The 19703-nt window shown below is 41.6% G+C and overlaps 1 protein-coding gene across 5 annotated transcripts in view; it reads right to left on the reverse strand.

The window, feature by feature from the left end:
- The window catches only part of sox5 (SRY-box transcription factor 5), a 385467-nt gene that overhangs the window by 228059 nt on the left and 137705 nt on the right, over nucleotides 1–19703 (reverse strand). For all 5 annotated transcript variants that reach the window (XM_059987684.1, XM_059987685.1, XM_059987686.1 and 2 more), the window contains one exon: nucleotides 4390–4600. In XM_059987684.1, coding sequence (XP_059843667.1) covers nucleotides 4390–4600 — 211 coding nt within the window. The remainder of the gene's footprint in view (nucleotides 1–4389; nucleotides 4601–19703) is intronic.

A 19703-nucleotide genomic window follows, 5' to 3' on the forward strand; every position in this document is an offset into this window, starting at 1 on the left:
TGACTTTCCTTCACTGACTCAATGCTATTGGAGCATAGAACACTATAGCACTGTACAAAACCTTCAGCCCACAATGTTGTGAGGACCTTATAAGATCAATCTAGCCCTTCCTTCCTACATAGCCCTCCATTTTTCTGTTTTTCTCTATTCTTCTATCATCCATGTGCTTGATTCCCTTAATACTTAAATATCTATCAATCGATATACTGGATGACAAGCCTCACCAGCTCCCTTGGACTGAGGTGGAAGCACATTCTGTGGATAAAGGAACTGTTTTTCTCCTCAGTGCTGAATAGCTGTTCTTTTATTTGGAGACCTTCTGGACAGTGGAAACACCATAAGCACGTCTATCTAGTCAAGCCCTGCAGGTTGCAATGAGATCATCACTCATTCTTGTACATTTAGTGCAGCAAAAGCCTAGAATGCAAAGGACAAACCCATCATCCCAAGAATCAAGCCTTCAATTAGAGTACCCTACCTCACAACCTTTGTGGCCAATACAATAAATCAGTGAATGGAATAACCAAACCTCTGGGGTGATCCACAGTAAAACAGGACAGGGATGGAAGTGCATTTAGTAGATAGATGTTCCAGTCTGTTATTTCCTTAATATTTCTTGAGCTTGCCAATAGTAAAATCACTGAAAGGCAGTACTGCACACACTCATCAGAAATACCTGCACAAGTTTTTAAAGTATGCCTTTCCACAGACTATCAAATGTAGAATTCATTGTGGCCACAATGGTAACCATAATCCTTTAATAAGGATTTTATTCAAATTCTACTCTTCTTGATAAGCTCCTTTTAATCATTTATTGCTAATTAAGAAGGTTTGGTTGATGTTCTGCAGAATTCCAACTAATGTCCTGCAAACTGAACATTCCACTTTACATAATCACTTCAAAAATAACAACGAAATGTTTGCACATGCCTTAAAGATAATGGGAGCATCACACCCTTTAAAACATCAGGGAAACTCCCCTCAGTTTGAAATGATAGAACATTTTCAAATCTTCCTATGCATTGCAAGTTTCCGGTAGTACAAGCATAGACCTGACACATCAAGAGAACTGGACTTCATGGCAATCCAGTGGGGAGTCTGGTGACGCTATTAGGAGGCACGAGATTCATGGGCACACAGCGTCTACCCAGTTTCTTCAAGTCTGTGCATTAGCTTTCAACTTATTAATTCTTCTCAAAACGCATATGAAGGAAAAGAGCCAAAATGTACCACTTCACTGTGATTTAACTATGCCTTAATTAAATTTTCATCACAACCTGCCATTCTATTTAATAGCCTTACAGGAAATAAAAGAACAATGACTGTGGGGTATAAAAGATTTTCTGCTATGTACATCTCAGTAAGCTTTGCTCTCTCTCATTTAAGAAGCTTGGTGCTTTTTGTTTGTCCATTTAACAGCACCGATAATGTGTGGGCCTCTGTATCAATGTTAATATATATCTCCAGCCTTCACTAATGCAGTCTCAAGAGCTTGCCCGCTCCACACTACAGATACAATATTGTTCAGTGTTTGCATGTTCTTCTCAATGTGGAGTGACATGCTGAAAACATTAACAGTTATTTGTGTAATCATTTGTGGCAAACTTGCACAAAACAGAAATACACTGTGAAGGGCATTTAACTGAGGAGTGAGAGAGAAACAAAAAAAAGAGCAGGATAAAATCTCCAACCCTGTAATAACACAACAGAATGTGTAACAAATATGCAAAATACAAGGCCTGGAAAACATGAGATACAATGAAGCTAAGTAGTGATTTTATCAGTATTATGAGGTGGTAATTTCATCACAGAGTTGCTCAATCCATTAGTGAGACTCAAACCAACTGCTTCACTCAAAGCTGCTGAAAATATAAACTGCATTTTTTGAAGCTCTTTTAAAGCACCACAGGGCCTTTTAAAATATTCCGTAAAGACCCATGCTAAGCTTAGCTTTCTTCCTGGCACCTCCCCACCCTCCATTGCTTGCTTTAGTGTATCCCCCAACCCTTTGCTCCACCACTGGTGGCTAGGCCTATCTAAACACAGGAAACACTAGATAATCACAGCAGGTCAGACCATAAGACATAGAAGCAGAATTAGGCCATTCGGTCCATCAGGTCTGCCCCACCATTCCATCATGACTGATTTAATTTCCCTCTCAAACCCATTCTCCTGCCTTCTTCCCGTAACCTTTGATACCCTTACTAATCAATAACCTATCAACCTCCACTTTAAATATACCTAATGACTTGGCCACATCTGTGGGAACTGAACCAGAGCGAATGCTCCTGGTTGAAGGCCCTTTGTCTGAACCAGTTGAGTATTTCCAGCATTTTCTTTTTTTATTTTAAATTTCCACCAGCTGTAGCTTTTTTTAAATTTACATCCACTTCAAAATGTGTAGATCAGTCCTCCTGAAAAATTTATCCCTTTTTGCTCTTCTCCTTCAAAATCTTCCTTAAATCAACCTTCGCAACTAGGCTCCACGATCAAGACCATCACCTCAACTAGTTTGTCCTAACATCTACTTTAGGTTGTTATTAACTTTTGTCTGATTATGTGCTTTTGAAGTAACAGGAGACATTAATATAGGCCAAGTACATTTATTAGAACATCGACAGTACAGCACTGGAATAGGCACTGTGGCCCACCTTGTTTTTGCCAACCACAAGTCCAATTTAAAAAGCACATCTGGCTGCACATAGTCTATATCCCTCACTCCCTACCTATTCATGTGTCTAGCTAAATGCCTCTTAACTGTTGTATCTGCGGCTAGCACCTCTCCTGACAACGCAATCCCAGCAGCTGTGTAAAATAAGCTTGCCTTGTAAATCTCTTTTAATCTTTCCTCTCACTCACCTTAGAGATTTGGCTTCTAATATTTGATATTACCATCCTAGGAAAAGGACTATCTTCCCTATCTTCCATTAGGTATAGCTGATTTCTTGATCTTTGGATATTCCAAAACTGTTTGAGAACCAGTTCAATACTTTGAAGAAAAACGTTTTCCAATATTCTTTTCTCTCCCTCAAACTTTGGGGAACCTGCCGAAAGTGCTGATCACAGTGAGGAAAGGGGGAAAGTCAGCAGTGTGAGTCAAAAGGGAGAAGAGTCTCCGGTCATGAGGTGAGAGTGGAGCTGCATGGACTGCTCTTGTTACAACAGACATTAGGAGATTGAATTGAGATGCTCCAAACCAAAAGAAGCTTGGATAAAGTAGATAACGCGAATTTGTTTCCAATGAAAGAAGGTCAGAGTACAGATCTAATATACATGAGCAAATGAACCAAATGGAGGAGAAATTTTGTTGGGAGGGAGTTCCTCTGGGATTATAATGACCAAAGAGGCAAAGGACTCCAATTCAATTATAACTTTCAGAAGGAATTCCATCATCACAGGGAAAACATCACACTCTGAATAACTCATTGTGCTATCAACTCTCTCAAGGCAGGAGGGATAGAAAATGGTAAACTTGTCTTGGATTTGAATAAATGAACCATAAGTTCTTCGAAACAGGAATCACCAGTATATGGAGTTTTAAAATAAGTTGAATGATGGCATTTTGTTGCTGTTTGATAGTCTCTTTAAAAACAAACATTTTGTTATATCAGGAAGAACTACAACCCCCCATCTTGCCACCAACAACTTCCCCTTACCTCATCGACCAGCACACAAAGATAATTGGGCAAATCGATCTACAATACAACAAGGGTCATTTTAGCCTAACCTGCCAATCAGAGACTGCCTGGGTCAGGTCAAAGGTCGGTTTCACACACGCTCAATTTTACTTCCCATTGATTGGGTTCGGCCAGGGTTTGACCTGATCCCATCAGTTTCTTGCCAAACAGGTTAGGTTAAAATGGCCCTCCAAGGTAATAAATAAAGCAGGTCGGAGTGGGGACTATTAACCAGTTCAAATAGCCAGTTTTGAACCAATAATTACTTAACACAGTCCAGTTTCAATCGGTGCACTAACAGCAATGAAAACAATGAGCCCTTCACCCCAATCCGTCAAAGGCAGATCATATAACCTACAACACATTTATCCTTTGCAACACACTTACTCATTGCAAACCTACATGCAACTAAAGTAAGAGAACACTCTGTGAAGAAATCTGGGTATTAACACCTCCTTACACAGTACACTGCATCAAATACAGCTTCTGTTTGTCCACTGAGCAGAGTTTATTTGAACAGTTTTCAACTAGAGGCTAAAAGCACAAAGGTGATTCCAATTATTACTCTACCTGGTGAAGGACAGAAACCAGTGATGACCTACAATTGCCACAGAACGCTCCTCAGTTTAGGTAAACTTGCAAAGAAGCTGCCATTTATTAATAAACTGTTTTCCTCCCAGCAGCCCAATGAGAGAAAAACCCTTCTCCCTACCTTCGGGTTCACTTTTGATCAGCTCCTCCATTTTCTTCTGCTTCAGTGTGTCCACCACATCAGCCAGGCTACCCTTGCGCCTCTCTGGGGTACCCAGTGCCGTCCCGGGTCCTGACTCACTGCTCAGTCGAGCCCCTTCTTCAGTCTTCAGAGGTGAGGTAGATGAGTTGTGTGTAGAGAACAGAGAGGCTGCTTTATTCTCATCGTGATCCTAATTAGGGCAGTGGGTTGGGGGTGTTCGGGGAAGGGAAAACAGAAATATTTTGGTTATTTTGGGAAACAAGTTTGAGTCAGTTGATAAGTTGCCGGAGCTCAGGGTTAGTTTCGCTGGACCTAATTATAAAAACAGTGCTGGTACTTACAGAACAAGTCAATAATCCGCCTTTGTTAATCATTACTAATCCTGACCTAATCTATTGTCATTATCATTTCTTTGGCATTAGAAGGTGAATTGCTTTGAGGGCTCACCAATTCCCAGTAAATAAATTTGAGAGAAATATAATAATTTTTTTTTCCAAAGTATCACAGTAAAAATTAAGGCAAAATCTTGCTTGATTGAGTGGAGCGACAAAAACATCAGAGATTCCAATAACAGCCAGCATTAACCAGTAGGTGTTACTGGATGTCTTTCTGTCAGTTAAACCTCGATACTGCCACAGCTACACCACAGCCTCTGTTGTCAATTGTAGAGTTTACCAAGAACAGGTTCAGCACAGCTTTGTGGGCCAAAGGGCTTGTATTGTGCTGTAGGTTTTCAATGTTTCTATAGCTCTATTTCTTTAGTATTCACCTAATACAAACCCAATGCTGCAGATTTTGTTCATTTTCATTTAAATCCCACATCCCAATTCACACTTTATCAATGTCCCTTTATGATTACAAGATCAAAAGTGATATTAATATTGGTTTACTAATATCACTTGTATATTAGGTAGAGTGAAAAGCTTTTGTTTTACATGCCATCCACACAGATCATACCATACACAAGTACCATAAAAACATAAGACATAGGAGCAGAATTAAGCCATTCAGCCCATCGAGTCTGCTCTGTCATTCTATCATAGCTGATTTATTATCCCCCTCAACCCCATTCTGCTTTCTCCGCGTAATCTTTGACACTCTTGCTAATCAAGAATCTATCAACCTCTTCTTTAAATAGAGCCAATGACTTAGCCTCCACAGCAGTGCTTGGCAAAGAGTTGCACTGAGATAGTATAAAGGAAAGCAGAATACAGTATTGCAGTTACGGAGAAGGTGCAGAGCAAGCAGACAAATCAAGTAAGGGCTGAGAATAGACAAGACAGACTGAGAATTCAAGAGTTCACCTCTTAGTGTATTGGAATCTGATAACAGTAGGATCTCAGCTGTCCTGCAGTCTGGTGGTACACATCCTCCAACTTTTGTATCTTCTAGCAACAGGCGAAGGGAGAAGAGAGAATGACCAGACTGAAAGGAGGCCTTGATTATACTGGCTGCTTTCCCGAGACAGCAGGAAGTGCAAACAGTCAGTAAAGGGGAAGCTGTTTTGTGTCATGGATCAGAGTGTGTTCATATCTCTACAGCTCCTCATTCAACAACCCAGCAAAAACTAGAAATGGGAAATCAGCGAATTAGGGAAAGAATGCTGCTCTCGCCAGCCATTCACTGATCCGAGGGGAACGTAAGAATAATATATTTTATAGATTTAAGAAAAATGGAGGGTTGTGGGCTCTGTAGGAGGAATTGACAGTGGAGTAGATTTATATTAGAACATAGAACACTACAGCACAGTACAGGCCCTTCAGTCCACGATGTTGTGCCGAGCTTTGAACCTACTCTACGATCGATCCAATGCTTCTCTCCTGCATAGCCCTTCATTTCCCTTCCATCCATTTGCCTATCTAAGAGTTTCTCAGACGTCCCTAATGTATCTGCCTCTGCCCCCACCCTCTGGCAGGGTGCTCTGTAACCCTGTGCACTCTCGGTGTGAGAACTTACTGCGGACACTGCCCCCTCATACTTTCCCCAAATCACTTTAAAATTATGTCCCCTGGTATTAGCTATTTCTGCCCTGGGAAAAAGTCTCTCACTGCCCACTCCCATCTATGCCTCCCATCATTTTGTATACTTCTTTCAATTTGCTTCTCATCCTCCTTCACTCCAGAGAGGAAAGCCCTCGCTTGCTCAACCTATCTTCAGAAGACATTTCTCTAGCCCAGGCAGACTCCTGGTAAACCTCCTCTGTTGGTTTGGAAGAACTTATTCACAGATTGTATGTGTCCCCTTAAAAGAGAAATGGCATAAAAGGAATGGCTCTCCGCAAACATTCAACTTCACATCCAAGTAACTTGGAGACAATATTGGTCTGCTGATTTCTCTGCTTAATGCTCTTACCAATCAGATCAACCGCCAATCATAGAATGCCTTGGTGTTGCCAGCACTGTGACCACTATCCAAACCCAAAAGGAATGTGAAATGAGCTCTCACTAGTGACTGTGTGAACCCACATAATAAATGGAAGCTGGGTGAGCTGTCAAAAAAGACAAGCTGATGGTGTTCGGTGAAGGGAGCGGAGATGCATAACACTTACTTAAACTAGCTAGGCACAACAGCCCGGCCTTGTGCTGTGTCTCCTATATAACTGATGCAATCTGACATTTGTCTAGGTGGCTGGAGGGTCATTCTACCTCTGAGTTTTGTGATCTGAGCTCCTGAATTAGTCCCACACCTGCCATCATAGAAACAGAGAAAACCTACAGCACAATACAGGCCCCTCAGCCCACAAATTTGTGCCGAACATGTCCCTACCTTGGAAATTACTAGGCTTACCGAGAGCCCTCTATTTTACTGAGCTCCATGCACCTATCTAAAAGCCTCTTAAAAGACCCTATCATATCCACCTCCACCACTGTTGCCGGCAGCCCATTCCACGCACTCACCACTCTCTGAGTAAAAAACTTACCCCTGACATCTCCTCTGTACCTACTCCCCAGCACCTTAAACCTGTGTCCTCTTGTGGCAACCATTTCAGCCCTGGGAAAAAGCCTCTGACAATCCATACAATCAATGCCTCTCATCATCTTGTACACCTCTGTCAGGTCACCTCTCATCCTCTGTCACTCCATGGAGAAAAGGCTGAGTTCACTTAACTTATTTTCATAAGGCATGGTCCCCAATCCAGGCAACATCCTTGTAAATCTCCTCTGCACCCTTTCTATGGCTTCCACATCCTTCCTATAGTGAGGTGACCAGAACTGAGCACAGTACTCCAAGTGGGGTCTGACCAGGGTCCTACATAGCTGCAACATTACCTCTCGGCTCCTAAATTCAATTCCACAATTTATCAATGAGAGTTGTGAATGTTGAAGGAGTTTTGTTCGTAATTGTGTAGTGACTACAGTGCAAATACAGTGTATATATATATACTCAGTGATAATTGCCTTTAAGTTCACAATGTGGCTGAATGATGCATCAGCTGCAGGATCAGTGTTTGATGGCTCTGAGCATGTTCTTGTTGGAATTCAGAAAGACGAGGGCAGAACTCATTGAAATCTACAGAATATTGAAAGGAATAGATAAAGTGGCCTTGGAGAAGATGTTTCCAATAGTAGGAGAGTCTAAGACCGGGGGCACAGTCTCAGAATAGAAGGACACCTCTTTGGAATAGAGATGAGGAGGAATTTAGTTAGCCAGAAGGTGGAGAGTCTATGGAATTCATTGCTACAGACAGCAATTGAGGCCAAGTCATTGGGTATATTTAAAGTTGAGGTTGATAGGTTCTTAATGAGTAAGGGTGTCAAAGGATACAAGGAGAAGACAGGACAATGGGAATGAGAAGGAAAAAAATCTGCCATGATCAAATGGCAGGGCAGACTCAATGGACTGAATGGCCTAATTCTGCTCCTATGTCTAACGGTCTTACACTTGATCAAGTCTGTACAACAAACAGCAGAGAGCTTCTGTTGCGCAAGTGTGATCTAAGCTGACAGAATGGTGACTACCAGGAACAAGTCAGTTTAGGAATCAAAACTTAGCTAAGTGCCTCCCTAGGACTTACTCAAGAGATACAGATTCTTTGGGAAACTCAGACTCAACTCTCCCACAAACACTGGTACCAGGACATTTTTCTGCTTGGTGTGAATCCTGGCCCCACTTTCCCAGACATATTGGTGCATTTTGAGGATGCTGTGACTTTCTGCATCAGCTCCAGGTCTCATTGCAGAAGGGTGAATGTGCTGAAAGCTTCACACTGCCACTGGTTGACCCAAACGCATGCGACTCCGGCTGGGGGTGAGGCTGAGATGGGGAGAATCCAAGCCTGCCCACCCCTTGCAACGACGACACCAACTGATAAAAGAAAACACGCGGTCCCTTTAAAGTTGGGAATCGTTCAAATTCTAAAGCGCACTATAAATTATAAAAGGGAATATTTGCACAGCATTAATGTTTTATAGCCTACCCAATAAAAAAGGCAATTCCTAGCAAATCCTCAGGAACACAAAGAAAAAAAAGCATAACTATCAAAACACATTATTTTTAATGGCCTACATAATAAAGCTGTTCCATTTAGTAATTAGGTGCCAAAAAGTGACTTGGAGGCTAAAGGGGGTTTAGGCCCTTTACTAATTTCATATTATGGCTATAAATGTGAATTGCCTTATTCCAGGTCTTTCAAGAATAACTTATTTGTCTGTATTTCTTTATAATTATACTAAATTTCCCATTCTGTTCCTATTTCTTCTGTGTTCCAATTAATTTCCACTTATTCGGTCCTGAATAGCCTTCTGCAACTACTCAAATGCAACAGACATCCCTGAATATATTTGCTTTTATCTTTTTTTGTTTAATGTATGAGTTTAATATGTAATGGAAATTGTTGCTTCTGTCTCCTGTGGTACATTTGTATGAAAGGAAGAATATGTATAGATCCTACAAGAGTTTTTTTCTGCAGCTTTTATCATAGATTTGAAATGAATGACCTCCAAACCTTATAGAGTGGGTCCTTTTTTTCCCAATTTAGGAGTGCCGGGTGTGGAGGTTGAAAGGCTCTCTCCTGTCTACAGCATTCGGTGGGAACTGACTGCACTGAACTGGCAAGCAGATTGAACTCCACAATTCACAGCAAGAAGCCTGGGCAGGTAGTTATAATGAAGATGAAAGAGAGTACTGTTCATATAGCTGGTGGCATTCAATGTTAATTTAATTAATGAAGAAAAGATCTGAAAGTAGTGTCAAATTGTTAAAATGATGGGCCTAATTTTCAGAAGTGCTTCAAGGGGAAAAAAAATCTTGCAGCAAGCTCATCTCCTGCTTTCAGTGAGAACCTGGCCCTGAAAGATTGCAAGATTATTTCCTTCTTTCTTTTGCCAATGAAGCAACAAGCAAGCTGAAGGTGTGTTGGGGGATGGGGTGGGGGTTATTTTCTGGGGTTGGGATAGAGGTTGTGATTGTGGGGAGTGGTGGAGGAAGAGAGAGGGATCAAAATTAAGAAGCACTGATACTGAACCTTGAGGCAGGGTGACTACTGTACCCACTTCTCGTTTGTAATAACTGGTATGGAGGGGCCAATGCACAGGATGGGTTAAAAACTGCAGAGGGTTGTAAACTCAGCCAGCTCCATCATGGGTAAAAGCCGGCCGGCATCTTCAAAAGGCCATGCCTCAAAAATGCAGCATCCATCATTAAAGACCACCATTGCACAGGACATGCCCTCTTCTCAGTCATCAGAGAGGAGGTGCAGAAGCCTGAAGACACACACTCAACATTTTAGGAACAGCTTCTTCCCCTCTGACATCAGATTTCTGAACAGACAATGAATCCAATGAACAGCATTTATTATTTATATACCTATAAATATACAGTTACATACAGTGGATTGCGGTTTGGGACGAGTACATTTTGGTCCAGTGAAGTGGCTGCCCCAACTAGCCAAAGTTTCATGGAAATAGTTAAACAGGTATAAAAAAGACACATTACTTTTTAAATGAGTAACAAATTATGTATTTAAATGAAATACAGAATAAATAAGAACACTACGAAAATTACTACAGCAATATAAAACTGTGTATTAGTTCCTGTTAGTAATCGAAGGAATTCACTCATTGTATACTGTTATGTTCTTTTGGTTGACTGTAAGTGAACAAAATCAGTGTAAACACCTAGTGCAGATAACAGACTGGCTTCAAACAGTCTTTTCAATGGTTGCATCCTCCAAATCTTCCTTTTAATTGTAACATCCAAGATGATTGTCGATACCTTCAAATCCTTCGTAGTTCCTAACTTGTTGAAGTAGTGAAATTATTTCATTTTCATTCGTCGTTATTTCTTGCATCTCCAAGCCTGAATGCTTGAACAGTGAGCAAAATAGTCTGAATTGTCTTACTTATTTACCAAGTATTAATGACAAAAGTCACTGCCTTTTGAACACAAACACGCAAGAAACTCTATTTAAAACTGTTCACTCTAAGCACATGACTGACACCAACAGGAAAGTATTTGGTGATAGTCTCCTGCCCCAATTAAGCAGCATAGTGTCCTAAATAAATGGAGGGAATTCCAGCTATTTTCTCAATTTGTTTTTTTCTCTTTAAGTATTGTCCCAATAAGCCATTGCCTGATTATCTGATGGCCCAGTTAACTGGAATCCACTGTACACAGATATATATCTATATCTATATACATGTATATGTGTGTGTGTGTATGCGTGTATATATATATATATAAATGTATAGTGTATTTTATGTATTGTACTGTACTACTACCACAAAACAACAAATTACATGACATATGTCAGCGACAGTAAACCCAAGTCTGATTCTCTTTCTGATTCTGATAATATGGAAAGGGAAGACAGCACAGCAGCAGTTGTCATTTCCCAACATTATCTGTATGTAATCCAATGTTTCAGAGTTTTCCTTAACACCATAGATAAATGCCTGTAAATCTCAAAGCAAAGACTGCTATCGTAACCATTAGCTTAACACTATTACAGCACCAGCGACCTGGGTTCAATTCCACCATTGTCTGTAAGGAGTTTGCACATTCTCTCTGTGACTGCTCTGAGTTTCCTCAGGGTGCTCCAATTCGCTCCCATATTCCAAAGATATACAGATTAGTAGGTTAGCTGGTCTTACGGCAGTAAATGGATGGGCTCATTGGGCTGAAAGGTCTGTTATTATGTTGTATCACAAAATAAAATAAAATAAATATAATCCTAAAAACGCTGGTGGCTTTCATTGCATGTTCACGATTAGAACTAGGGTTGGATTTTGGTGTGGAGGTATTTCTAAGGTATGGCTTGAACAACCCACCCTCCCTGGAGATGCACCTGCTAATCTTCAGCATAAAACAGATTTGGAAATATATCATGTTAAAGATATTTGAACAGTGAAGTGGAAGGGAAGAGTTTAGAGAGGTATGGACCAAATGCAGGCAAATGGAACCAACTCAATTAGCCATCCTGCTCAGCATGGATAAGCTGGGACAAAGGGCCTATATAATTCTGTGATTCCATCTCAACCCTACTTTAGAACAATCAGAATTATCAGGACTCCAGTCCTGTTGAAGTGACTTGGTCCAAAACTTTGACTATTTGTTCCCTTTCATAGACGTTATCTGACCTGCTGAGTTTCTCCAGCACTTTGTGTTGGGTGGCTCTCTACATAACTGAACATTACCCAGTCCCCTTTCTTCCAGCATAAACAAACCAGATGGGGACAAGGACAAATTCCATTCCATTGACCTAGCTACACACAATCAAGGCAAATCTAGGACATATATATATAAGAACAGAAATGGCTGTGCCAACAACAGCTAGGAAGGACACCAAGCCCAATGGTCATAAACCATAACCCAAAACATCAGTAAACATCATACAGTAGATGAAAACAACTGAATCACAGATAATCTCTCAAACACAATTTATGGAACACTGAAGTGGCTTTAAATGATTCTGACAAATGAGAATGCCTTGAGAAGTACCTCCAAAAACAAATTAGGGATGAAAGCATTGCCCAAATTTAAATCATATTTGAGGAAGTGTTTAACAAACATAGTATTCAATAAAGGCAGTGGTCCAACCAATTGTTTATTGAAATACGTATTTTCTTTCAACATCCATAATTTCCACACATGTTTAATATTTTAGTAGGCATTTTTTATTTCACACCAACATTCCTTAGAGACCCTCCCTTAAAGTGATTCCACATTAGTGGGCCAATTTACTTCCGCACTGACAATTGTCTTGCCACAAAAAGAACATACTGTTGTGTGTCAAGATTTAAATTGTTACCATTGTTCAAGTGATAATGCAAGACTGGAAATGATTAGGTAGTTGCTCTGTCAATCAAGTATACTTTCTGCGCCACTCTAACTGATTTTATGCACATAACTTTTACGTCATTATCCTCCACTCTGCATTTTTCTGCAAGGTGACCTTGCTTCATTTGGGAAAACTTACTGTGGTTCTTGTTTCCTTTGCTTGGTTTACGTAGGGCTTATTTTCTGAGTAAGTTCACATTTTTTTGCCTCACAATGGAATGTGTGAGATACATTACACAGCGCAGGCTCCCTCCAATTCATTAACTAATTTAGTGTTTTCAAGAAGTAAACTATTTTATATCTGAGGCATAGTACACATAGTACACACATAAATGATTTGAATCAACTCTTGACAGCAACTTCTGCAAGCGAGGTCATGTTTGACAAAGCCATTGGTTTCTCCAAGTTGCAAGCAACAGAACAGAAAAGGCTGAGAGAGATGTGTTATGATATTTGGATTTTCAGAGGGTGTGCAAAAAGTTATCACACTGGAAGTTATTAAACAAGAGTGCAGATTATGGAGATGATATTGGGGTATATTGAGTGTCCAAGAAAGGTAGCTTCTCTGAAGGTGCTTGTCATGTCCATTCTGGGGTAGCTCGCTCAACTTTGATCTCCAATTTACACTCAGCTCGCAACTGTGGCTCCAAGTAGCTGTTTGCATGTGAGAGCAGCCACACCCCGGTACACTGCTTTGACAGGCAGGCTGAACCAGGTGAGGGTAGCCAGCAGGCCTCATACCCCGGTGCAATAAGGACATGGCTGTCCTAGCATGAGAAGTCAGCTCTGCTGGACTTGGTGGATGAGATCAACAGTGAAATCCAAAGGCTGGAAAGGCAGTTCAGCAGAGCTTCATGGAGAGTGAAGGGCCTGACGAGCACAGAAGGAGGAAGTCATGGTCCTCCACTGTAATCAAGGAAGATCCCAGATGTAATGACCTCTCGTACCACTGTACCCGGACCTTTAAGGTCAAGAGAGTGGAACTGCACCAGGGCGACGGCTTTTCCAGTTAAAAAACCCCTCCAACAGGTTTCTGTCATTGTTGGATACAACGGACAACCATTCATCAATCATTCCAGTGTGAATTGCTTAATTGACAGAAAACAGAAAGGGTGAATAACTGGTTAATTTTCCTGTTGTGAAGTTGTGTCTAATATGCGTCACAGGGTCCGGTGCTGGGGCCTTAAATATTCACAATCCACAGCAATGATTTGGATGAGGGAATCAAGTGTAAGATACCTGCCGATGATACAAAGCCAGACGACAGCACATGGTGTGACAAAGCTACAAAGACATTTCTGGGGGATAGAGACAGGTTCGGTAATGAGCATGGAAATGACAGATGAATATAAAATAAAAAATGTGAGGTAGTTAAAACAGAAAGGCAGAGCAATCTGAGGGAATGCGATGTCTTTGTAAATGAACCATTGAAGAGTTATCAAGGAATTAGGAGTAGAAAATGTGTTGCCTCTGTTGCAAGAGGGTTCAATACAGGAATTTAGAGAGCTTGCTTTAATAAAAAAAAGGCCCTGGTAAGCCTGCATCTGAAGTATGGTGCATAGGTGAGCCTCCTGAGGAGAGACATGTTTGAATAGGAGAGGGGGAAACTTTATTCCTGGGGTACAGGGATGAGGGTAGTTAAGTATTCCGGGCCTACACTCCCTTGGGTTAAGCGAAACTACAGGCAGTCTCACAAAAATGCACAAATTTCTACAGGCTTGACAGGATAGATGAGAAAATGCCTAATGCGTAGAATCAAGAGTCATGTTACTAAGTTAAGAAGATAGCTTTTCAGGATCATGAAAAGCAGATTCATCAGTCAGAAGTATGGGAATATTTGGAATTACTATCCAAGGGGACTGTGAAGGCACAGTAACTGGATATTTTAAGGCAGGATTGGATAGAAATTTGGATGTTAAGAGAATGAAGATATATAGTGTTTGTATACAAAAGTGTTAAGAGATGTAGAGACAGAATCTACAGCCATGGAAACAGGCCCTCTAACTCATCCATGCTGACCAATATGACTTTCTAAGCCAGTCCCATTTGCCTGTGCTTGACTCATATTGACCTAAACCTCCAAAATGTCAGAGGTACTCAGCATATTACGTGGCATCTCCAGAAGGAAATGGAAGTCAATGTCCATTTCTGGCATCTACAACCTCAGGTGTCTCCCTCTAAAACTTTCCTTTCCTGTTGCTGAGGTAAAAGATCGGCCATATTATTGAGTACCAATGCAGGCAAGACAAGCCAGATGACCTGTTCCTGCTCTGTTTCTTTTCAATTTTCAGCACTTAGCTGCACACATATGTGCTCCCAGCTCTCTTCTCCTAACCCAATCAGTGTACTCATCTATTTCTTTCTCTCCTATATCTGGCTTACTCCTAAATGCACCTATATTAATTGTTTCAACTACTCCATGTTCAGAGTTTTCCAGAAAAAGCGGTTCTCTTGAAGCCCTGATTGATTTATTAGTAACTGCCTTATATTAATGTCCCCTAATTCTGCTCAAAGTGGGCTAATTAAACTCCATATGGATATACTGCCAGTGATTTTCTTCCATCTCTTCCCAGGCACACTGCTGCTTTGGAACTCAGAAACAACCTGCTGTTAAACAAAAAATTAAATACCATCACTGCCTCATCTTCTTGTTGCTGCGATTCTCAAAGATGAACAGGTCACCAGTGTTTAATGGTTTTCCAGTGCGCTAATTCAGTATGACAAGATAAAGCAGTAATCTGCGCTCTGAGAGGCTGTAAGCCCCTGCTCTATCTGGGGACACGCAAGTAGATTTACACTGTTTATCACTTTATACATTTGCTGTGACAAAGCCCTTGAGTTCTCTTGATTCTCTAATGTAAATCTCTCTAAACTTCTCTGCCAGTCAGAATGGATTTGGTTGTAGGTAATCTATGCAAACTTAATATCTTACATATGTGAATGGGCACAATCCTCGGAGAGGATGTTTTAGATCTTAAATAATCCATTGATCCTGCCTCAACAACAGCAGTTTTTTCTCTCTCTATAGCCTCACATTAAACAAGCGGCTGGGTGGATGTCATTCTAACCAGAGCAAGCGATTAAGCCACAGTTTATGTTCAGAGATTTGCTTCTCCTTTAATGAAAGCTTATACAGTGTCTGATTGGTTGGGATTCAAAGATTATCCAGAAAGGATGATTTGACAGACATGGAAACAAAAAAAAAGCAAATAGGAACTTCACTGCAGCTGTGAGTGTTATGCCAACACTCTCAACTTGGGAGATGTCTTTATATTAGTGTTATTTTAAGTTGAATTCGTTGGGCGCTGTGATTCAGATTCTGACATTTAGACCGCTCAGTCCCCCTCTTACCCGTGTTGCAGCTCCACTGATCTATAACGGATGGTATACATATGCCTATTGCCGGGAAAAGGGAGCTGGACTTAACAGAGGAAACTGCTTCCTTCCAGAATCTATTTATCCAGTGTTCCAGGAGTTTTCTCAGCTCTCCAAGGAAGGAGTATTAATTCTCACAGCCACCTGGACTAAACCTCATACCACCCTGTCACTTGTAAAAATGCCAACCCCCCCCCCCCCCACCTTCTTAGTTCCTCCGTCTCTGCCGCATCTGCTCTCAGGATGAGGTTTTTTATTCCAGAGCTAATGAGATATCCTTCCTTCTTCAAAGAAAGGAGCTTTCCTACCTCCACCATCAACTCTGCCCTCCATTTTGCACATGCCCACCACATCTGGGATAGGGTTCCTCTTATCCTCACCTATCACCGCATCAGCCTTCACATCCAACAAATAACTCTCCATCACATCTGCCATTTTCAGTGGGATCCCACCACCAAGCACATCTTTTCCTGCTCCTCACTGACTGCTTTCCACAGGGATCGCTCCCAATGCAACTCCCTTGTCTATTCATCCTGCCCCACTGATCTCCCTCCTGGTACTCAACCTTGCAAGTGGAATAAGTGCTCTCACTACCATGCAAGACCCCAAATAGTCCTTCCAGGTGAGCACTTCACTTGAGAGTCTGTTGGGGTCATGTACTATATCCAGTGCTTCTGGTGGGGCCTCCTGTATATCAGTGAGACCTGACATAGATTTGGAGACTGCCAGAAAAAGGAGGATTATCAATTTCTTGAACTTCTGGTAACTGCCCTCCCCCACCCCCAGTCCTTCACCTTTCCCCTGTTCCTGTTTCCATCTCTCACATTTTCTTCCCTTTCTCAGCTTATCTGCCTATCACCTCCCTCCAGTGCTCCTGTTCCATGGTCCCTGCCCTCTCCTATCAGATACCCCCTTTTCGCACCCTTTATCTCTTTTGACAATCTACTTCCCAGCTCTTTACTCCACCACCCCCCCCCTCCCACTTCCACCTATCAGCTACCACTTTATCCTTCTTCCTTCCCTCCCTCCACCTTCTTGCTCTGACTTCTCATCTTCTTTTCCTGTCTGGACGAAGGGTCTCAGCCTAAAATGTAGACTGTTTATTCTTTCCCATTGATGCTGCCCGGCCTGCGGAGTTCCTCCAGCATTTTGCGTGTAGTGCCAGGATTAATCTGCTGAGCACTGTAGCATGGAATTCTAGGTGCACCAAAAATAAATTCTTTTTCTCTTGATATTTGGAATCTTCTTACTCACAGGTGCAAAAATATTGGGGGCAAATGAAAGTTAGTGATTGTTAAGAATTGTTTAAGCGAGGGTAATTGTGCTTGTTTCCCCTTAAATGGCCATGGTAAGTTGTGCATCGCAGCCATTCCAGTGAGTGGTGGTAGAAGTTCAGGGAGCAGTGGTCATGGAATAAAAACCTCCAATTAAGGTCAACAGTTGTACACTAATCACTAAAAATGCTGGAAAGGCAGTGGCAGAGAGGATAGCGTACATGGTGCTGAATATCTTATGGTCTCATCACCTTGGCTACAATGGGGAGAAAGGACAATTATAGTCACTTAAATTTAGGTACTGTACAAACTTCACCATTTTTCTCTTCCCTCCCATCTTCTTCTATACTTCACTCTGGCCTCTCACCTCTTCTTGCCTGCCTATCACCTCCTGCACCAAGAACCCACCCCTCCTTCTTCACTTTCTCCTATGGTCCACTCTCCACTGCTATTAGATTTCTTCCTCTCCAGCCCTTGGCTTTTCCCACCTGCCTGTTTCCACATATCACCTTCTAGCTATTCTTCTTCTCCTACCCCTCCTTTTTATTTTAGAGTCTTGCCCTTTCCTTCCCAATTCTTCCAGAAGGGTCTCAGCCCAAAACGTTGACTGTTCAGTTGCATGGATGCTGCCTGACCTGCTGATTTGCTCCAGCATTTTTTGTGTGTTACTGTACAAACATAGCATTTTGCAGAAGGAACAGGCAACTCTGCCCCTTGAGCTTGCTCTGCCATCCAATGTGATCCTGGATAATCCCATTATAACCTCAACCACTTATTCCCATCTATCCCTGGCTACCTGATTCTGGAGGGGCAGAAAATGCCCTGAAAAGTCATGAGTTGATCCACAGCCTCACAATATATATATACTGCTTTCAATTATTATTTTGGGATGATTCCCTTCTCAACTAGTGCTTGCTCTTGTTCCTTTGACCTTTTTACATCCCTTGTCTCCAACCCAGGCACAGAGCTTGCCTCAGTCCTGAGACACACAGTAAAGATCTGCCAATTTTGACTGGATGAATTCCCGGCGACCTTAGCACCTGCCCTCCTATTGGCCTGTACCCCACCTTCTTACCATTGGTTACTCAATGTGCCCATCTTTGCCAATGGCATCACACATCACCACATTATCCAACAGGCTGATGTCTGACCCTGTCAATCATCTGCCTTGTCCCAAATAGATGCCTACTGAAACCCTAAAACAGTTTACTCTCTGCAGCACCAATTATAACCAGATAATGTTCCTTTTAGAGAGTGGCTATGAGATGGAATGTCATAGGGGACATTGGCACAGTGGCAGAGCAAGATGGAAGGATGTCTACTCTATCAATAATTCCCACTCTACTTGGCAAAGTGTTTGACAAACAGTGGAGTCTGCTCTCGTTCTTATTTAGGTAAACACAAACTAGGTGAGAAATTTTTAAACAATCAAGTAACCCTCCTCTCTATGTGTGCTGTATTTATAATTACACTGTGATATTTATTCTAAGCTTGTAACTGTTACCTTCCAGGAGAATAGGCGACACTACAATAATTAACCAGGTGACAAGGTCCTATAACAAAGTTGGGAACATAAAAGGTAACTGGGAGTTGGACTTTGATATTAATACAATTCTTTCCAAAAACTGTTAGAAGCTGCCTTGACGTGGTACAATAGAAATAAAAGCAGAAATTGCTGGAAACACCCAGCAATTTGCAGGGAAAAAAATCAGCTTGATTGAGAAATTAGAAAACTAGCGTGTTTGAAGTTACAGCAAAGGGTGGTAGAACAAAGGCAACTGATTTGGAAAAGGGAGCGGAAGAGTCAAGGATAGATTTATGAAAGTGAGAAAAGGTGGAAACTGATATTAAGGATGAAGCAATTTTCAAACTGTGGAAGGCAGGAGAAACTAATTTAGTCACCGTTGTAATGGAGAAAGAGGTGAGGCAAAACCGCTGAGAGGTCTGATTAGGTACAGTATAGCTTGGAGCATGTGGTTTCCAATAGCTACTCAGATTTATTTATCACATATGCATTGAGACATACAGTGAAATATGTCATTTGCATTACCAACCAACGCACCCAAGGATGTATTAGGGAAGCCCATAAGTGTTGCCACACATTCCGCCGCCAACACAGCATATGCCCAACGCAGCAAAACAGAACATACCAAACAACAAATCGACTGTAGTAAAACAAGCTCTATTCCTCCCTCCCTCACATATAGAGTCCTCTGAACCCAGGACAGGCCACCTTCATCAGCCTTCAGCCTCCAGTGGATTCGTGGCTTTACAGACACTTGGCCCCAACTTCCCCAGTGTACTTTTTTCTTTTTTGGAGAGTGCGTGGGTTCAACATAATATGTGCAGCCAGAAGAATGATGTTGG

The sequence above is a fragment of the Hypanus sabinus genome, chromosome 13, assembly GCF_030144855.1.
Source record: "Hypanus sabinus isolate sHypSab1 chromosome 13, sHypSab1.hap1, whole genome shotgun sequence".
NCBI lineage: Eukaryota > Metazoa > Chordata > Chondrichthyes > Myliobatiformes > Dasyatidae > Hypanus > Hypanus sabinus.